We start from the raw sequence: 19,403 nt of genomic DNA on the forward strand, positions 1-19,403 counted from the left end.
TTCTGTCGTCGAACTGCCCAGTAGGTCCTCGTCTGGCCGGTGTGCTGGGTGGAGATGCAAACGACCTGCTGGAGAAGCCTGGCTTCGAGAGAAACATGCTATCAAGACTATGCAGCAGGAGAAGATATTGAAGGCGAATATATAAGAGTAAGATGGGGTTCGGTGTTTGCCCTACCACAAACAACCAAACATCGGCCAGTAAACATCGGCAAACACAAAACATTGCGCTGAATCCACGCCAAATATGGACTTCATTTGTTCTCCCTGCCACCCATGGCATCATCAATGGAAAATTACCTAGGTAGGTCAAGGGGCGGCATGGCATCGGGTTACAGCACCTGGTTTTGGGACTTGTTTACGGCGGGAAAACACCAGGATATATCTTCGGAGCCGGCCGATCGAACGAGAATATATCTGTGCATGCATCGCCGTCTCTTGTATACCAGGTATGGTCCCTCGCTTGGCCCTATGCATGGCGGGAGACTAGCGTGATAGAGTCAAGGTGAACAACTTGAACGGCATCGAGAAATCCGTGAGCCATGTTGGATCGCACTCGGCGCAGGAAAAGGAGGTGGAAGCTCCTTCAAGGCAATCACAGCCAAATCTTCCAATGCGATTCAATTCACTGGGAAGAAGTCTTCGTTCATCAATGGTGAAGGAGCTCTCGGCGAAGTTGGAGAGAGAAAATGTTGAACAGGTTCAGAAGAGAGATGTGAAAACGCCCACCTGTAAAAGGTGGCACAACAATAGCACAGCTGTTGTATTGTACAATGTTGTGTGTCCCTTGGCAAAGATATTCGGGTGTCTCTGTGGTGGTTATTGCATCGCCTCATCTATTTTTATGTGCATATGCAATGTAGCAATATTCTGAATCTTCCTGTTTCGCGTGCTACAGTCGGCTTTCTACTTTTTCAATAAGGCACCTAGGTACCTATATATGTACTTTTCACCGAACCTTCCCTGGCAGTAGGCATGACCTATAGTAGATCCATATATCACTGTACATTTCTCGACATAGAGCCGCTGCCAGTGACGCCCCTTGTCATCAGATCAACCCTGCGCCTTTCCTAAGGCTTTCTAAGGCTTTCCCTTATCGACATGTACTGCCGGTCCCAGCATCCAAACAGTGGAGGAAACCCTTTCCTTCGTCACAAAGAACCATATGCGACGCTGCCAGTGGTGCCGCGACATACTCCGTGGAACCTTTGAAGGTTTTCCTCTTCCTTTCTTCCTTCCTGTCTCCCATATCTGATTCTTCTCTCTCACGTCCAAAGAATCTCCTTCGCACTATCCTTATCCCCCTCCAAATCCGCAATCTCCTTCCTCATAACATCTGCACGGAACGACCTGAAAGCCTTCTCGATCCTCTTTTTGGCTTCCGGGTCTTCCGAAATCGTCCTCTTTGCCGCCCACATTCCCGTCAGGAACCCCGTCTCTCCACCCAAGAACAATCCTCCAATACCAAAAAAAGTATAGGTGATAATATCGCCCAGCGGCGTCGGAGCCAGCAGCGGAGTAATATCTGGAATGGCCTCTTCGCGGCCGTCGGCGAATCGCACGTGCGTGGGTTTCTCGGCGGCCTTGATGGCCTGGTACATGGCGTTGCGGTTGGCGCGGACTCGGAACGCGAGAAAGCCGCCGAGCGCAATGCCCGCCAGTGAGCCGATCAGGGCGTGTGTCGAGGCTTTGCTGGCGGCTCGTTGGAGGATGTCGCGGTCGGAATCTCGTAGACTGTACAGAACGACGATGTCAGAAATATGACACAGAACCACAGACGTAAAGATCCAAGTAGGTACAGGTTGTAGACACAGGTTCGCAACTCACTCGTGCTTCATATGCTCTTCCGCGAGCTTTCCGAGCTCGTCGCCCGCATTTTTGCGGAACGCAGCTAGAGAATCGGCGGACATTTTGGTGGCAGAAGAGGCTGATTGATTTGAGCTTGTGTGATTGAGGGATAAGGCTCGCCGTCAGAACTCAGGATGGCGAGGATTACTTGGTGTTTTTGAAACGGAGGTGGCCGGATGAAATCAATGCATTAGGTACTGAGTCGACATTGGAGCCGCTTTTGTTGACACGACGTCATAATTGAGTAACTGGATTTATTAGGTGCGCGGTAAAATCCTCTCCGAGTCCCACTGCGACAACCATATTGTATACCTACATAGGTACAAACGTTGTACATTGGGAGGGTAGGTATCTCACTGGGTCCCTACATAATACAGCTGACATACTCTCAAGGCTCAAAGGCTTGACGACCGGCTCGAACACTGCCGTGGACGACGCTCCCTGGGATCCTAGCCTCGGATGCCCACACTACCCCATCTAGGTACGGGTTGTATACCATCGTCGTTACTGCAGATATGCGAACGATTGAGATACGCTCCTGTGACTTGTTCCGTTCAGGCTTTTGACTCGGGAGTCCGAAAGTGAGGAAAAGCTGGCACAAAGGACCTCTAAAGGGCGCCAATCCTGACTGCGCGCGCGTTCATGCCTTGTGGTGCGGTAGTCGGTCGACTTGCATGTTCTCTGTTACCTCCAACCTCAAACGATGACTTTTCACCGTATCCCGTAGGACATGGATGGGTAGGCATTATTCCGTCGAGCAACTTCTGTAAAGCTAGCTCACTCACTGCATCACCTATGGCGCTAGCAGACTGAGATTGAGTTTTCGCAAGAGGTGTCGTCTGCCATTAGAAATTTCTGGCTCACTTTTTTCGAGAGTTGGCCTGAACATCGACTGTCTCATATCGGAGACCAAACTCCTGGGTCGTGCAATGCGATCAGGTTTCCAAGGCACGACGCAAGGGCCGCAGTCACTGAGAGTGTCGATAGCTTTGGGCTCATCTGGTAGATCGACAGGGTATATAGAGACATACCCGTTGAGATCGGTACGTGGGGTCGCTCGGTAAGCTGAGCCCGGCGGGCTGAGCTGGGACGGCAGCTTTGATGCTCCCGACACGGGAGAGCCATCAGGAACACCGATCGAAAGCGTCAATTCCACACACCCTCAATGTCCAGCGAGTCCAAGAATTTGTCGGCCTGAGCTTTGGCTCTCTGTTCAGCGATCATCTTGCGACGTTCTTCAATCTCCTTCCGTCTCTGCTCCTTCTTCTGTTCTCGTTCCTGGCGTATTCTTTCTGTTTCCTGTCTCTCCCTTTCCAAGGCCTCCATCTCGCGCTTCCGGGTGTCGGCATCGTGGCTGAATGCATAAAACCCAGTGCCTTTGGTCCTGACCTCGGCCTTTGCATCAAAGTGGGTGTCTGGAGGCGGAGTAGGTGATTTATCTCTCTTCTTCGCCAGCTCGGCCATTCTTTCGGCAATGACCTCATCCGGGTTGAACGCCGCATGTTGGATCGTGTCTCCATGAATGACATTGGTGGGCATTGAAGGTCTGGCCGAGAGCCGTTCTTCTTCCTCGGCCAGATTGGCTCGCATGCGCTTGAGTCTTTCCTCGCGGGCCGCCTGGGCCTTTGTGCCTTTGCGCAGCCGTCCGAATTCGTCAAAGTATTCGACCAGCTCTTCATCTCCGTCTGCGGTGCCGGCGCTATCCGAGTCCGAGTCTTCGGCGTCGTCATCGTCGCCGTGTGCTTGGGTTTCGGCCCATTTGCGGTCGAAATCTACCAGCGTGCGCTCGTCGTAGCCCTCCTTGCCAATGTACTCGCCGCGCTTCATGGCGTTGTATAGTCGCACCTTGTCCTCCATTTTTCTCTTTGACCGGTGTAGCTCGGCGGCATCGACGGAGCCAATGTCGTCTTTGGTTTTGTGCCGCTGCTGCCCATCGTGATCTTCGAGGTCGGCGGCCGACCGCTTCTTGACATTCTTGTTGTGCGCGGTAAATATGTCGTTCTTGTCTTTCGAGGGCCGAGGTCGCCCGGTGCTGGCTTTAGTTTTGCTGGAGGATGAGTTCGAGATAAGTGATGCAAGGGTTGTGGAGAATGCGAGCGAAGTCGAGGACGATATCTCTTTCGCCTTGGTTTTGGAGGATGGCTTGATGCCGTAGAGACTATCGGGCATGATGACTACATGGGCGTGTCATGAAGGTGCGATACAGGCATAGGTATCGTCGAGAAGGCGTTAGCGGTTAAACTGGGAGTGTACGGGTCAAGTTGTTCAAATCGTATCTATGTCGTTCCAGTGATGGTGAGCCTCAGTGGTTCCGAGGAAGACGGCGAGGGACACGGAGTTAATGCCGGAGATAATTGCAACGGGATATTCACACTTTGCCCGATTCGGATGATCAAACATTCAGCCTGATGCAGCCTTGTCGGCGGCTGTTCACCTTCCAGTGTATTTGTTCAAGTCCCGTAATACCTCACCAGCGATCGTCACCTGTTTAAATGATACTATACGCCGAATTTATCTCGGATCGAGTCTGGCCAATGGCCCGGCGTTTTCGTCCAAACATACGGCTACCTGGAATAAGTCCGAGGAGAACCAAATCTATGCTTTCAAAGCGTCGAGGATAGCACCAGTCATCTCAAGCGTCTTCTCTTCTTCCAATCTTCTGCCAATAATTTGCAGCCCAACCGGCATGCCATCAACGGCTGCTGGGTTGTCTATCACGGCGAAGTCAGCATCACTCACTGTCGGCTGGCTCGAGCAGACATTAAACTCACATTCACTGTTTATCTCTTTGTCAAGCTCGCTCAATGGTGAGAAATCGGCCGGCACCGTGTCCTGGTTCTTGTCCACTGCAACGCCTGACGGGAAGTTGACGGCGGAATAGTCGAGGATGTTCCAGATGGCCGTATACGCCACATGTTTGTACTTTTCATGTTCCACCGTGCTGAAAGGAGTGGTTGGGCTGAGGATGCCGTCGATGCCAGCTTCCGCCCAGCGGTCAATGTACTCCTGACACAGCTTGTTGCGTTCCAGATGCAGCTGCCACAGGTCGTAGCAGCCCATCTCGGTGGCCTCCTCGTATGCCTTCATCTGAGGATGGAAAGGCTCGCCAACGGGCTCGAGTGCCTTGCGGCAAGATTTGCCGCCATCAGCGACAAAGAAGCGAGACTAAGTAACCATTAACTAGCTGTCAATGACTAACCCCCGAGAAAAGGAAACGTACCAGAATGTTCAGAGCCTGCGGATGGCTCGAGGAATCCCAGTCGACGACTTCGTGTCCGGCTTTTCGAAGCTTCTCCACGGTCGTCTTTAGGGCTCTCTGGACAGGTGGCGTAGGGGTCACTTGGCGATCGTTCCAAATGACACCAAACTTCAACTTTTTCGGCAGCTGCACGTCCCGCCAGGGGATCGGAAGCGCTTTGGGGTCTTTCAACCAGGGCTTCGAGTCAACGACCGACTTGGCGAACAATTTCAAATCCGACAGCGTCGGTCCCATGGGTCCTGCAATAGCGGTCAGCATCGATGGCATAACACAGACTCAAAGCTGCTATGTACTTACCGTTGACGCTGTTGACTGATTCTTGTCCAGCAAGGCCCGAGGTACATCCCGCGGTTGGGAACCGGCCAAGCGATGGCCGTAGAGTGAAAATACCGGTGCACGATGCTGGAATGCGCAACGAACCGCCAATATCTGTTCCCACGCCCAAAGGACTGCCGTGGAATGCGAGGAGGGCAGACTCGCCTCCGGAACTTCCGCCGGGCGTGGTTGTAAGTCGAAGAGGATTCAGTGTTCTATACCTGTTAGTTCAAACTACTTTTGTCGCCACTGGGACAACATGACATACCTTCCAAAAGTGTTGTTGACGGTCTCGGCCATCATCATTGCCGTTGGCACGTTGGTCTTGACGTAGATGACGGCACCAAGAGACTTGAGTAAATCGACCAGGACACTGTTTTGCTTGTGTGGCTTGTTGCACCACGACACAAACCCAACCGTCGAGTCCTTGCCAACGACATTGAAGTTGTCCTTGATCGAGATTGGCAGGCCATGGAGAGGACCAACAACAGCTCCAGTCCGGCTAAATGCTTCGTCCAGGGCCTCTGCGGCTGCCAACGCCTCGGGAAACATGGTTTCACTTAGACAGTTCGTCTGTCAAGGCAAACATGACATCAGTACGGATCATTCTCAATGTGAAAAGTGCTTTCTTACCAATTGGTGTGCTGCTGCTGCTCTCTTGCAAAATGCCGATGTAACGGCCTTTGCACTCCAGGTCTTGTCCCTAATACGCTCGAGGATCTCTTCTGACGTGCTTGAAGTTATTTTCAGCTCTTCGGGAGTGAACCATCCGGACGATTCGGGAAACGAAGTAACATCTAGCTGGCTTTTCGATGGCAACACTTCTGCTGGGACCAACCACTCAGGAGGAATGCTCTTCATCAAGGCTGCCCGTTTGGCAGCAGCAATGGATTCCCATTCTGCCGGTGGTGAGATGGCCATTGTGCTTGCCGATTGAAAATCTTTGGGGTTGACAACGAGTACAGCTTGAAGACACTACAGTTTCAAATGTAGGAAAGAAAGATACAGTATCAGAAGCGACTGAATGTGTTACTACCATGGACACCCACGGACACCTCCACGGCGACGGCGATTGCCTACACAGTATACCCATTGCTACTCCACACTGGACGCTTGGGCCACCCTCCAACCAGTCTGGCGGACATTTCGGACAGTGTGGCGAATGGCCGCCCTCTCGGTCGCGTGCGCTCCAGGTCTCCTGAGCCAGTTGAGGGGGCGATATTGACCAGTATCAGACCAGAATTCGGCTCCTGGAGGACGGTCGACGACTCCATAGCCGATAACGCGGCCCAGAGTGTTGGTCCGCGGCTGTTAGGTCTCCTGTTAGGGGGCGTTCTCGACCGGGGTCAAGTTGATATTCGGCTGATGGTGCCGGGTTTCGGCGCTCTTCCGCTTCGACCAAGAGGACTATCATTTGCCGCCAGGACAGACTTTTCCACACACAGCATTAGCAATCCACAAATCCTCGATCTTGCCCAGGAGGCTCTGCAGCAATCTCCCCGCCTGACCCTTGCACCTCCGCAAACAGGTCAAGGTTCCTCTTGCCCCATCCCGGGCCATATCATGTGGAGGACTGACAAGTGACACCGATAAATGTGTGATAAGCCAGTCAGAGAGATACTGAAATCGACAACGCTCGGTTCGGCTACTTGTTGGCTTTGCGCTTGCCAGACGCCGACCCACCGCAGTATTTAGAAGGAGCCTCCCCAGGCCGACTTCCAAATATCCTGAACCATCCTTTCGACCTGGGATTGTGAGTGTGTGTGCGCGCAAAATCCCAAAAATCCATCACCATGGCCAGAGCCTCATCTTTCAGGGCCTACCTGAGGTCCGACAAGTCACCACAGGAGAAAAAGTTGGTCCGCAAGGTCGACTTTTTCATCCTGTCCTTTTGTTGTCTCATGTACTTTTTCAATTATTTGGATCGGTCCAACTTGACCCAGGCCTATGTCTCTGGCATGAAAGAAGACCTGAACTTTAAGGGGAACCAGCTGACTCAGATCACGACCATTTTCACCTGCGGCTACATTGTGTAAGTTTGCCACAACAAGGCTGTCGCCTATCGTTTTCTATCGCTCAGCAACTAACTGTTCTTCAAGCGGAATGATACCCTGCAACCTTGCACTCTACTACATCAAGCCCAGGATCTTTTTTCCGTCCATGTGTTGTTTCTGGGCCGCTCTGACCATGATCACGGCTGCCTCCTCGCACCCTAAACATATCATGGTGATCCGGTTTTTCGTCGGAGTTTCCGAAGCCAGCACCTTCATCGGCACCCATTACATTCTTGGATCATGGTACACGGAAAAAGAACTCGGCAAGCGAAGCGGCATCTTCACCGCCTCCGGACTTGCCGGCACCATGTTTGGAGGATTCATCCAATCGGGGATCTACAAAAGCATGAACGGACTACAAGGCCTCAGCGGCTGGAAGTGGCTGTTTATTGTTGACGGCATCATCACTCTGCCCGTGGCCTTGTACGGGTTCTTGCTGTTCCCCGACACGCCATCAACCACATCCGCCCCATACTTGAGCGCCGAAGAGCGCCAGCTCGCCATCTCCCGAGTGCCCGAGGTTCCCGAACAAAAGCCCATTTCGCTGGCATTTGTCCGCCGCGTGTTGAGGTCATGGCAGTTCTACGGCTTCGTCATCCTCTGGATCATCGCCGGCGAAACCGAGAGTTTCAGCTCCAACAGTCTGCTGGCACTGTACATGAAAGCCACGCCTGATGCGCACTACAGTGTTGTCCAGCTCAACAATTACCCAACTGGTGTCCCCGCCGTGGGCATCGTGTCGACCTTGTTCTGGGCCACGTTGACTGATTACTTGGGTGGCAAACGGTACTTGGTGGGCTACTGGATTGCCGTCACTGGCATCGTCACGTCGGCCATTATTTTGTCGCCTTCCAGTTCCGTTGCTGCCCATTTCGGCGCTTACTACTGGGCCGGCTCGGTGTATGCTTGTCAAGCTACTTTCTTTGCTTGGGCCAATGATGCGCTGAGATACGAGGAGGATTCCCTGCGTGCCATTGTCATTGCATGCATGAATCTGGGGAATAATGCCGTCAATGCCTGGTGGTCGATTCTGTTTTACTCGGCCGATATGGCGCCCAAGTTCACGGTAAGTTTGATGATTGTGTCTGAGTTGTTGAATGTGTATGCTAATGTTTGCTGTAGAAAGGGATGTGGGCCATGATCGCCATGAGCATCGCACTGGCTGTCTGGACGGCCATGTTGCAGATTGTCGAAAGGAGGACGGCTAGCAAGAGACTCGTGTCGACTGAAGAGGCACCGTCGGAGAATGTGGAAAAGCAGTCGTTCAGTGAGCCTCAGAAGGCGTAGAATATTGGTATCTTATACATATACCAATTCTACCTAGGTACATACGTCTACTGGGTAAATAGGCTGCGCTGGGTCGTACAGTATATGAACAGAACAGGCTCTGGATTGGAATGCAATGGAATTCACAGTTACAATGTCTCCATCAATTTACAGTAATATATATTGCTGTATTGATTACACGCTTGAGTGTCCGTGAGTCATGTCCAGTGGTTGCAGTGCGCCGCTCGTCAGTGTCATAGTCGAAGTTCAAGTTGTTCCTTGGCACGAACTGTAGTATCCTTTTCGATGCTTCAACCTCACCCAGCCTTATACCGCTATTAATTCTCCCTAATGTATGATACACTACCTCAACATTCAATCAATCTATTACTTTATATTATCTCACGTCCAATAATGATGCGGTTTCGTGGTCCCAACGATGGACGTCGCAGAACGGGTCAAATTGGCCCTAGAAATGATACCGAGTCAGTCAGACCGACCCCTCTGGTCGTATTGAGATTGATTGATCGCAAGGCTGACATACTTTCTGTCCCTAGCATGTGAACGATGTAAACGACTCAGACGGAAATGTGACACCGAACTTCCCAGCTGTCGGTTGTGCAGAGCAGCGCATGCGAAATGCGAGTTTAGGGATCATGTTCTTGGAGAGATCGTTTCGAGGAGGTAGGTTCACCGTTCGTCCTGGACAGACTATCTATCAGTCAGTCGTGTACTAAGGATTTGTTCTGTTTAGTCAAGTCAAAGATCTTCTCGACCGATGGACGGCTCTTCGGCAAGTTGAAGTTGAACTCGAACAAGAAGCAGATTCACTCTCGCCCTCTTGGGACAATCACCACCAGAATCCGAGGATTCCTTCCCGCCTCAACTTTGACGCTCACTTTCCAGCTGGAGCCGGCAACGGCCATGGCCACGGCCACGGCCACGGCGACGATTTTGTGTTTTTCGGATCGTCGTCTGCACAGGTCTTGTCGACGGAGTTGTTGGCGGTAATATGCCCGGGGTCGACTTTACTACAGCAGCCACAAGAACCCTTCCTCTCAGGTAGTAGACGAGGAGGTCAAGGCCGTCGTCCTGATCTCAACGAATCAACAGTGGCAGTTGCTACGATCGTACCGACAAAGGCGCTGATTCTACGTCTACTCGACATTTATAACCGGTCGTGCATGGTCTTTTGGCCCATTCATCTCGAGTGTATGACTGATGATGAAGCAATCGAGGGGTTTTATCGGTATATGATACAGCAACAACAAACGGACTCTGAGCCAGAATCGCACTCACAACCACACTCACGACCTGTCGATCAAATTGGTGCTAGTCACGCGAACTTTCAGCTCGCCATAATCTGCTGTATTGGCTGTGCATGTGCCTCTGCCCACGGCAATGCTACAATGGCTCTCCGAGCCTACGAAGACTCATTCTACAAGATCGCCTCATCAAAAGCCAAAAACGTGCTCTCGGAAGCGACGCACGACTCCCTCCGCAGCCTGATGCTCGTCATTATTTACTTGTTATTCAGACCCCAAAAAGGCGATCTGTGGCTGCATCTAGAATCGGCCGTCCGCTTGGCCATTGAGCTCGGGTACCATCGAGAAGATGCACCATTCGCAGAGACCCCAAACCAAAAGGCGCAGAGAAGTCGCACTTTCTGGACCTTGTATCGGCTGGACCATATGGTTGCCGAGACGTATGGGAGGCCGACGGATGATTTGGAGGCTATCAGTACGATTGAATTGCCGCATCCGACTGCTGTGCCGACAACATCCCCAATGGCGGCGTCCCATCCTCATCCTCCCCATCCTTCTGCTGCACCAGCAGATCTCTCCTCCTTGCTGGCCTTGCTTAGCTATATCCGCTCCTCCGTCTTCAAGACCGTCTATCTCCCCGCTGGGGTCTGGGGTGCAGGTGCAGGCTCGCCAGTCACCGTTGACGACGCATACTATAAAGTCCAACTTGATGAGATTGAGCAATGGCGGCGGCAGACTACCACCACCGCAACGAATGCCGACGGCCTCAATACCTATAGTCTGGCCTGCATAATCGCCTACCACTCTTCGGTCTTGTTTCTATTCCAGAAATCAATGCTATTCGCGCTGTCCAAACTGACAGAAGACTCCACAGTGGAGTACAGTGTAGACGGCGGTAGAAATGTTGTGCCTGTTGGATCCGTCGCTGTCCAGAGCTTCAACTCGGCCATTGCGCTCATAGACTGCTATGAGAGGATAATTCTGTCTGACGACTCGGAGTTGTTTTCAAATTACCCCGTGACATTTGTGTCGGCACACGAAATCTACGTGGCTAGCCTGACGTTTGTGGCAGGATGCTTCTGTTTCCTTGATGGCCGAATCAAGCTGGAAGACTTGAGCACTGGGCAACAAGAGCTCCATACCAATCCCGCCGCCAGTACAAAACAGTCTTGGGTGTTGCTGGCGGGTATCAGGGGGCAAGATACAAGAGCTGATAGACCGCTGCCAGTGCACCAGATATCAGCTTCGTGCATCGCCCTGCTTACCTGGTGCACATTCCAATGGCCAGGCATGAGCGGGATGCTGGAGATCTATCGAGAACTCTCCTCGGAGGTTCTTCCAAAGATGGCCGCAAAGGGTATTGTGTGAGTAGCCGCTCGTTGGTGTATCGGTTCCAACAGATCCCGTGTGGCGGCGCATACCCGGCATGAAAAAATGGAAGTCCATGTTTATACATTGTCCCTCTCGATCTGGCACCAACTGGAGAACCGTTATCCCGCCAAAAAAGGTTCCGTCCAGTCGGGAGTGTGGATAAACCCGTCCAGAAAATCAAAAGTGGTCTCATCCCAAGCAAAGTCGTCAAACCTCGAAAGATCCCAATCAAAGGCATCGGCATTGGAAAGTGCCGTCTCCAAGTCCTGGATGCCCGTTCCACCGACACCAGTGTCTGCCGCCAGGGCTTCAAACCTAGTTGTCCCGGGGTACAACAAATGTGCCAGCTCTTCATCCTGTTCGCGACTGAAAGCAGCGCCCGGGTCGGTGCCGGACATGATTGCCTGAATCAAAGGCGCCAGCAAACGATTATATACTTCCAAGCACCGGGATACCTCTGGCCAATATTCCGACGAAACACTCTGGAGATTCCGCGCAAAGAGCGACGCCATCTCGGATATTTCGCGGGGGCTGAACTTGGTGAGGATGGCCTGGGAACCGTGTCGCAAACAGAAAAGAACAATCACGGACGAGGCAAAGGTGTGGTGCGCCGCCAGCCACGGACGTCGGAAGTAGCCGCCCTGAATGTCTCTACCGTAGCTGGAAGCCACGGCACAAGCATTCTCAAACGCGATCAAGAGACTCCTTGCAGTTGGTTTTGGTGTCAATGGAGATGGTCGATGGAGGTATGTTAGAGCATTGTGGTAGGCCGTCTCGGTCCAGCCGTAGGTATCACGGTGTCGATCATACCAGGTGCGAAGCTTGACCTCCATCCCCGCAAGCCACTGGTCCCAAGATCCGCCAAAGGACTTTCCTCGGAAATGCACCTCGACCATATCCGAATGGATCTGCCGATACTCCAGCCAGTGCAGGGCGGGCTCCTTGGAATGACTTAGCATTGGCGAAGAGCCGGTTAATGGTCCTGCTGAGGTAGAGATGCATTTGTCGTCCAAGACGGAAAAATGGCCTGTGCTGATGGCCGCATCGGACAGCGAGATCGGATACTGCAGCGCAGCGCAGACATGTCTGTCAAAACAGTAGCTCAACCAGAACAGGCGTCTTCTCATGTCCATTGAGAGGTCGTCAAGAGTGGGTGTTCCGTCGTCTGGTTCTCGGTGCAGTCCGAGCTTCAAACACATTCTCATTGCTGAGCCTGACAGCATCCAGACACTGGCGCATCTGGGATTGATGGTGCCGTAATGCAGTATCAACAAAATAGTCTGGAGTTCAGACATCTCGGAGGGGAACACGGCCGGATCGTCGAGATGTCTCGCACCATCTTGAAACAAACTTTCAGAGAAGGCCATCCGTTGCTGACCATGACCGCTGGAAGCGCTTCCTAGCGAGGCGGAGATGGCCAGCACGATATGAACAATGAGGAAGTCGTAGTCTGGAGCCACCGAGGGAACTCCTTGGTCGTGCACCATGCCAAGCACTCTGTCGACCTGTCGCCACAAAGTAGGTTCGTGTACCATGGGTAGTAGGGAGTGGACCTTTTCCACAAACACCTGGATCAGCGTCCTCACGATCCGCGGCGGTATGGCAGCCAGATTACGGACACTAATGAATCCCTGGGTTGTGCCGCTAGCTTTCGCGGTAGGGCCTTCATTGCTGTCGTTTCTAGTGGCATTGGCACTTGATGCAAAGACTCGCGAAGACGTCAATCCCATCGTGTTGCGCGGTATTTGCGATGCCGCTGACCGGTCAGGAGTCATGGAGCTGATCATCTTCCGCAAGCTGGGACACTGCCTGGCCTGAAAACGAGCTGCATCCGCCGATCTTGACGAGATGAATTGCATGTCATGTGTCCGAGTCTGGAACACATCACTTTCTAGGACTTTTGCATTGGAACTGTCCCCATATGTATCGTGGCTTGTAGAGTCGCCGTCTCGGAAAAAGAAGGGCCCCTGGGCTCCATGGCCACTAGTACGGCGTCTCTCGGGGCCGCGAGTCGAGTCTTGCAGCTTCGTCTCAATCCGCCTAATGTCTTCCATGAGGAACTGCGTAATGCTCCGCGGCACATCGTGGATCCCGTCCACGCTCGAGCTGGTGCATTTGGCATATGCTGCGACACATTGAGAACATGGATTTCCTTTGTCACACTGTCACACGACGCAACATGAGGTCAACAAGACCGCGCCAAAGAGAAAGAGGAGACTTGGGGCTTCCGGTAAAGAGAACCCTTAAACTCACTTTGATTTTCTTCGCCCGACAGCGAGCACATGCCAAGGATGCTCGCTGACATCCTGCGACTTTGCGCGGCATATGAGGGCTACCTTTGTAGTATTAGTATCACTGTCTGTTCTTCGAGTCCTTCCACTTCTCAGCTATCTCAGGCGCCATTTAATGGCCGAGACAGTGGATATAAATGTGCATGTCACCACCATTTCACGTGCATCTGTACATTGGTGCAGAGTTGAAATGGAGTATGCATTTCGAGATTTGAGGCTGAATTTGGAATGTCGTCGGAGATCGGATGATCGGATGGTCGGATGGTCGGATGGTCAGAGGTTCCGACCACCGGAGGATCGGAGGAATTCACATCTCCGCTTCAAGTTCATCAATATCATGATGCTCACCACTGGCACGGTGCTTGGTAAGAAAGGATCCATTCAGGATTCATTCTCTTCTGATCCTTTTCCTTCTTCTCTCTCTGCCTGGTCTATCATGTCGAATTTCTCTTCTGATACGCCAGAAAGGTCTTCACAGGGTACGAACTGTCAACGATGCAGTCGCCCGAGACATCAATAGAACCACCAGCAGAGCCACCGCCGTCTCTTCGTCTCCAGGACGAGTTAAAAGCAAACAGACGACGCCGAGAGAAGCCTCAGTTGTCATGTAATCTCTGTCGCAAACGAAAGTGAGCCCAGCACCAGCTTCCTGACTTTCTAGTATTATACCCAAGAAAGAAAACTCTCGTCTTGCCTCGCTCTGCCTGCTTTGTCATGTCTGCCCTCTGGCCGACCTGGTCATCCGTTGCCTGGTTTCATTTCTTACCATATCTGTCTGATATGAGACAGGTTGAAATGTGATCGAGGCCAGCCATGCCACAACTGTGCCCGGCGTGGTCTGATAGAGTCATGTGTCTACGCGAGCTCTAATGGAGCGAGGCCCACGCGATGCTACGACCCTCCTCCACAGACCTCTACCGACTTGAGGGTGCGAGATCGAGTGAGAATTCTTGAGGAACGAGTTGCTCAACTCTTGAACGCCACCGGCGGCGGCGTGAACGTAACACCATCTGATGCTGTTCAACCAGCGTTGCCCACACCGTCAGCGTCAGACACACCTCATTCCGTGCAAGGTGTCGCGACCGATCGTACGAGTGGCGGTAGTGGAGACCAAGACCACGACCACGACCATGACCAGGAAGACGTTCATCGGTATGCCTATGCCAAATTCAAGGTGGATTCGCCTGGTCTCTTCACACGCTCCTCCACGAGCGTCACCTATGTCGGATCTGCTCACTGGATGGCAATTCTGGAAGCCGTAAGTTGATACTGAAATTTTGGCAGCCGCTCCCCAGATAGGACCCATCAGAAAGGATTTTGTCTCTGACATTGAAACAGATTCCCGGTCTGGACGAGGTGCTGAATGCCTCTTGTATGACTGAGACGACTGCTGGCTACGGAGACACTGGCATGCAGTGCCATCAAAAGATGGACCTCCTCCTCCCGTCGTGGAAGACTCTCGACAGAGCGGAAATCCTAGCGGCCCTCCCGCCCAAGGAAACGGTTGATATCTTGATGGCAGAATGCATCCTCCACACTAGCCAGGAGCCAAGTACGTCGATTTGAGCTACAGTTGACTTGACTGCTGACGAGGAGTGTCCCCTGGCAGTGATTGTTCATGCACCTACATTCTACAAGGAGGTGAGACCTCAACCTTGTCCCCTTAATGCGCCTACACACAAAAATATGAGAAACTGACACATTGTGGGACGGTATACCTACAGTACGCCGAATTTTGGGCCGATCCTGCGTCCGCATCCACCTCGTGGCTGGGCCTACTATTCGCCCTGATGACGTTGGGAGTACAGTACCAACAATTCACACCAGGCCGGTCTCAGGAACAGCAACAGGCGAGCGACGAGAGGCAACCCGCCGAAACCGAAGAGATAATAAAAAAATACCGCGAAAAAACAATCGAATGCCTTTTGCTGAGCAAGTACATCAATGGACCACCCTACGCCCTTCAGACATTACTTCTCCTCATCTTCGGCGACTTCACCCGGGGAGATAGTACCGAAAATGTCAACGGACTATGGGTCCTCTGGGGCACCATTGTGCAGATCGCCTTGCGCTCCGGGTACCACCGTGACGGCGCGCACTTTTTCCCCAGTCTGACGCCGTTCGAAGCAGAGACTCGCAGGAGGATATGGGCCATCATGCTCGAATGGGACATGTATGTGTCGGTGTCCTTCGGCTTGCCCAGAAACATCAATCTGCAGCAATGCGACACTGCCGAGCCACGCAATCTCAGGGATGAGGATTTGTATATCGATATGACTGAACTGCCACCGTCCAGACCGGAAACAGAGTATACAAGACCACAATATCACAACGACATGAATCGACTGATGCAAGTGCTCTCGAACATCTCCGACGCGACATGCACTACATCCATCCCGTCCCTTTCCAAGGTAACGAGGCTCGACAATGCCCTGAACAACATTTACCACCAAATCTCGGCGAGATGGGCACCCACTGCACCCATGGATACTGACTCCAACGCCGCTAACCCTGACGCTGACTCGGACCCTGACTCTGACCCTTGCGACTCTGTCCAATTCACATTCATGACCCTGATGTATCTCCGAGCCAAAATCACTTTACACCGCAAGTTTTTGTTTCAAGGCCGCCGGCGGCGGGGGGTCCCGGTCCATGTCCAGTGCCAAGAATCGCGCAATACCTGCCTTGAAGCCGCGTTGGCAATGCTGGAGCATCAATGGTCATTATATCTGCAGACTCGCGTGGGTGGGCCCTTGTGTCGAGATAGCAGGAAGCTGTTGACTCCGCTGGTGCCGGACTTTTTGCTGGCCACGGCCGTTCTTTGTGCCGAGCTTGCGATGGATCTTGAGTCAAAGGCTCCAGTGGATGCGAGTGGAAGCGGTACTCGCAATGACAGTACCAACGGAGCTGCAACTGTCAGCGTCACCAACGACTCGAGCTCCTCAGACGACATGCCAGACCGCGTCTACCACGCCCTAAGCAGCGCATATATCGTCTGGCTTTATGAGAACGACGTCGATGCCTCGCGCGGCGTCAAGATGATTGTGGCGGCGCTGAACCACCTGTTGGGTAAAGCACAGGTTGCCGGCTATGGGACGTGGAAGGGTCCATTGTCACTTAACCGCCCGAGTTGGGCAGGAAAACAACAGCAGCAGCAACCATCACCAGCTAGGCCACAGGAACAGGCACCGACACATGCACATGCACATGCACAGCAACAATATGGCCATGACCCTTCCCCTGGTAATAACCCAAACTCATCCACAGTAGTGTTGGACGAGCGAGAAGCAGCCAGGCGCCAAGTGCCGTATTCTGGAATTGGCAACTTTCCCATCTGATGTGATCTGGAGCAAGTGCATATGGCACGATTGATCGTCTTCTAGTCGACACAGAAGAATGCCACTGATCTTTTCGGCACTTACACTGCAAGCTGAGGCGCTTTTTCACTCTTCTTATTAAATCTTTGATCTAAGATGTAGGTAGAGAAGTCAATTCTCAAGATACGAAGGGCAACCGGGTTCCAAGTCGTAAGTCTACACAGACAGACAGACAGACAGACAGACATGGTCCTTTAGGTACCTACTTAGATTGTACTTCGAGTTCATGAGTCATGAGCAAGGACTGTCCTCAGCATAGCCTTGCCGAAAGCCAGAAGCCAGAAGCCATAGAACTTGAAATTCAATGTGTGGGATGCTCCCTGCTCCCAGGCGAGACTCGGTAAACTTGTCCAAGGCAGAGTCAGGGAAGACAAGCAGCAAGCCTGAAGAACGACGACGATGATGACGAACTATCTTCCCTCGGTATTTTCCTCTCAATAGGAATTCATCTCTCCCAAACCATAGCGTCCAAGTCTGGCTCTTCTCTTGGTGGCTGTCTTTGATATCGAGTCTTGCCAGTCCTGTAAGAGTCCAAGGCGCAAGGGTGTGTGACTACCATAGATACCGTGCTCCGCCTGTACACTTCGGAAAAACACGATTGCTTGATTTTTGCTCTCCCAGCCATGTATGTGCAATGTGTGATCTGGTTCATTCTCGAGGGGCGTTCCCACTCCGACGATCGGCGGCGGTTGAGAGAGCAAAAGAGGGCAAAGACCATTTCCAACGAACGGCAGGTGAACCATGATTAATGACCTTGACCTCTGCAAATTCATGGCGAGCTGAATTGAGTCGACTTGGTTCCGAAGGATCAGGACCAGTTGCTGGATGATATGATCTGCCGTAGCTCACAGCAAGGTTCTTCTGCGATAACAAGATCTGGGCGTTGATTGAATGCTTGAATCCGCATCGCCTGCATGCAGAAAGACGCGATGCTGCACAAGGCGGTTACACCTTTCACGGCGTAAATGGCGTCCTCCTTTTACCGCTCTGTTGTCCGATAGGCTTATCCAGCACGCAGACGCATTCAGAAGGGTCTGGGAACAGAACACCAACTTGACTTCAACACGACCAGCTGTCAACACTGGACCGGAGACAACGGCCATTGCAACAATCGATAAAGAGGCGTTCTCACCTACCCTGGCTCTCCAGGTATGAAACGTGGTGCACTGGCAGTCAGTGATGAAACTTTCTCAAACGTGGTCCTGTAACACTGGCAGTATCGAAATGAAACCCCAGGTTGTGTTGTGCAGTACCAGAGCCCAAGTAGGCAGCAACAATACTGAATCGCCGATCCAATCCAATCCAATCCAATCCAATGGCCTTTTCAAGCTCAGCTCACCGAACTTGGCTTGTCGAGCATTCTCTCTCCACACTCATCAATGCGCATCCGGACGAGACACATTACATTCCATTCCGCATGGCAGAATAGAATATCAGACTTTGTCTGCTTCACTCCGTCTTGGACGTTCCAGTACAGTACAGTATTGTAAGGTTTCATTTCGTTTCGCTTCAATTCCCCTCACAACAATTTCAAACCCCCTGTAACCCGATCAACCACGCTCTTTGGCCCCAAAACACCCAAAACAGTCGCACTCCCCGCCGCAATCTGCGTTCTGCCAGCATCATGAATGATTCTCGCACAAAGACCCAGACTCATAGCTTGGGCTTGTAAAGTTTCCAATTCTTCTTCCGACTTGACCTGCACGGCGATTTTTGGTTGGCCGCCACGTTCCCATCTCTTCAAAAGAGGTGCCGATGTAGGATGCGACAAGAGGTATTTGTAGCAGGCGAGTGTGGCGTGTGAGCATTGGGCGGCGATTTTACCTAAACATACACCAAAGAGAGTGATTAGTCCGGCTCATGCAACGCTTTCAACGCAACGCTTTCAACGCAACGCTTTCATCGCAACGACAAGTGCAGAAACCAAAGCTTTCTCAAAGCTTGCTCAAAGCTCAAAGCTATCTTTCGCTTTGACTTTCTCACCTTTTCCCATCCCTAAATCCGTACGGACCGCCAACACCAGCTTGACTTCCTCATTTGAATCTCTAAAATCGCCTAGTTCTTTACCATCCCTTTCTTCGTCGTCCTCTTCTTGGTCTTCCGTTTCATCTTCCTCGTCATCGGCCTCCTCGTCGCTCGAGTCTGCATGGACTTTAACATCGTAACTGTTGGGCCAGCTCTTTTTGACTGCGCCGGCTGAAGTTGGTGAAGTGCCGAAAATTCCAATGCTGGATCCCGAGCCAATGAAATAGCCTGCTAGTAGACCTAGGATGAGGGAGGAGACGGCGACGGCGGTAAGTGAAGGAGGGTCTGAAGGGCCGCCAACTTTCTCGGCCATAATGGCAGAGACAGGGACTGGG

The 19,403-nt window shown here is 52.2% G+C and overlaps 8 protein-coding genes across 8 annotated transcripts; 3 read left to right on the forward strand and 5 right to left on the reverse strand.

The window, feature by feature from the left end:
* Window positions 1-1,262: 1,262 nt before the first annotated feature.
* HMPREF1120_08630 (uncharacterized protein) lies at window positions 1,263-1,907 on the reverse strand (the record flags this gene model as incomplete). The annotated part of the gene is made up of 2 exons (XM_009162893.1): window positions 1,263-1,731; window positions 1,825-1,907. The coding sequence occupies 2 exons, from the start codon at window positions 1,905-1,907 to the stop codon at window positions 1,263-1,265; spliced, it is 552 nt and encodes a 183-aa protein (XP_009161141.1).
* A 1,084-nt stretch (window positions 1,908-2,991) lies between these two features.
* Window positions 2,992-4,014, reverse strand: HMPREF1120_08631 (uncharacterized protein; the record flags this gene model as incomplete). Its single annotated transcript, XM_009162894.1, has 1 exon — window positions 2,992-4,014. The coding sequence occupies one exon, from the start codon at window positions 4,012-4,014 to the stop codon at window positions 2,992-2,994; it is 1,023 nt and encodes a 340-aa protein (XP_009161142.1).
* A 279-nt stretch (window positions 4,015-4,293) lies between these two features.
* Window positions 4,294-8,976, forward strand: HMPREF1120_08632 (retrograde regulation protein 2). The gene is made up of 3 exons (XM_009162895.1): window positions 4,294-7,451; window positions 7,519-8,539; window positions 8,596-8,976. The coding sequence occupies exons 1-3, from the start codon at window positions 7,213-7,215 to the stop codon at window positions 8,758-8,760; spliced, it is 1,425 nt and encodes a 474-aa protein (XP_009161143.1). The 5' UTR covers window positions 4,294-7,212; the 3' UTR covers window positions 8,761-8,976.
* Window positions 4,441-6,340, reverse strand: HMPREF1120_08633 (amidase; the record flags this gene model as incomplete). The annotated part of the gene is made up of 6 exons (XM_009162896.1): window positions 4,441-4,556; window positions 4,617-5,010; window positions 5,066-5,343; window positions 5,402-5,634; window positions 5,688-5,992; window positions 6,053-6,340. 6 exons carry the CDS (start codon window positions 6,338-6,340, stop codon window positions 4,441-4,443), a joined length of 1,614 nt encoding a protein of 537 aa, XP_009161144.1.
* Window positions 8,977-9,055: 79 nt separating the features above from the next.
* Window positions 9,056-13,888, forward strand: HMPREF1120_08634 (uncharacterized protein). The gene is made up of 3 exons (XM_009162897.1): window positions 9,056-9,224; window positions 9,297-9,423; window positions 9,494-13,888. Exons 1-3 carry the CDS (start codon window positions 9,179-9,181, stop codon window positions 11,370-11,372), a joined length of 2,052 nt encoding a protein of 683 aa, XP_009161145.1. The 5' UTR covers window positions 9,056-9,178; the 3' UTR covers window positions 11,373-13,888.
* Window positions 9,922-13,842, reverse strand: HMPREF1120_08635 (uncharacterized protein). Its single transcript, XM_009162898.1, has 2 exons — window positions 13,629-13,842; window positions 9,922-13,537 (listed from the first exon to the last, which is right to left on the reverse strand). The coding sequence occupies exons 1-2, from the start codon at window positions 13,698-13,700 to the stop codon at window positions 11,495-11,497; spliced, it is 2,115 nt and encodes a 704-aa protein (XP_009161146.1). The 5' UTR covers window positions 13,701-13,842; the 3' UTR covers window positions 9,922-11,494.
* Window positions 13,889-14,016: 128 nt separating the features above from the next.
* Window positions 14,017-17,503, forward strand: HMPREF1120_08636 (uncharacterized protein). Its single transcript, XM_009162899.1, has 5 exons — window positions 14,017-14,295; window positions 14,456-14,924; window positions 15,005-15,218; window positions 15,276-15,307; window positions 15,391-17,503. The coding sequence occupies exons 1-5, from the start codon at window positions 14,162-14,164 to the stop codon at window positions 17,002-17,004; spliced, it is 2,463 nt and encodes an 820-aa protein (XP_009161147.1). The 5' UTR covers window positions 14,017-14,161; the 3' UTR covers window positions 17,005-17,503.
* Window positions 17,504-18,562: 1,059 nt separating this feature from the next.
* Window positions 18,563-19,381, reverse strand: HMPREF1120_08637 (PTH2 family peptidyl-tRNA hydrolase; the record flags this gene model as incomplete). Its single annotated transcript, XM_009162900.1, has 2 exons — window positions 18,563-18,867; window positions 19,027-19,381. 2 exons carry the CDS (start codon window positions 19,379-19,381, stop codon window positions 18,563-18,565), a joined length of 660 nt encoding a protein of 219 aa, XP_009161148.1.
* Between the last annotated feature and the right edge of the window lie 22 nt (window positions 19,382-19,403).

Source organism: Exophiala dermatitidis, assembly GCF_000230625.1.
Source record: "Exophiala dermatitidis NIH/UT8656 unplaced genomic scaffold supercont1.7, whole genome shotgun sequence".
In the NCBI taxonomy this organism is placed as follows: Eukaryota; Fungi; Ascomycota; class Eurotiomycetes; order Chaetothyriales; family Herpotrichiellaceae; genus Exophiala; species Exophiala dermatitidis.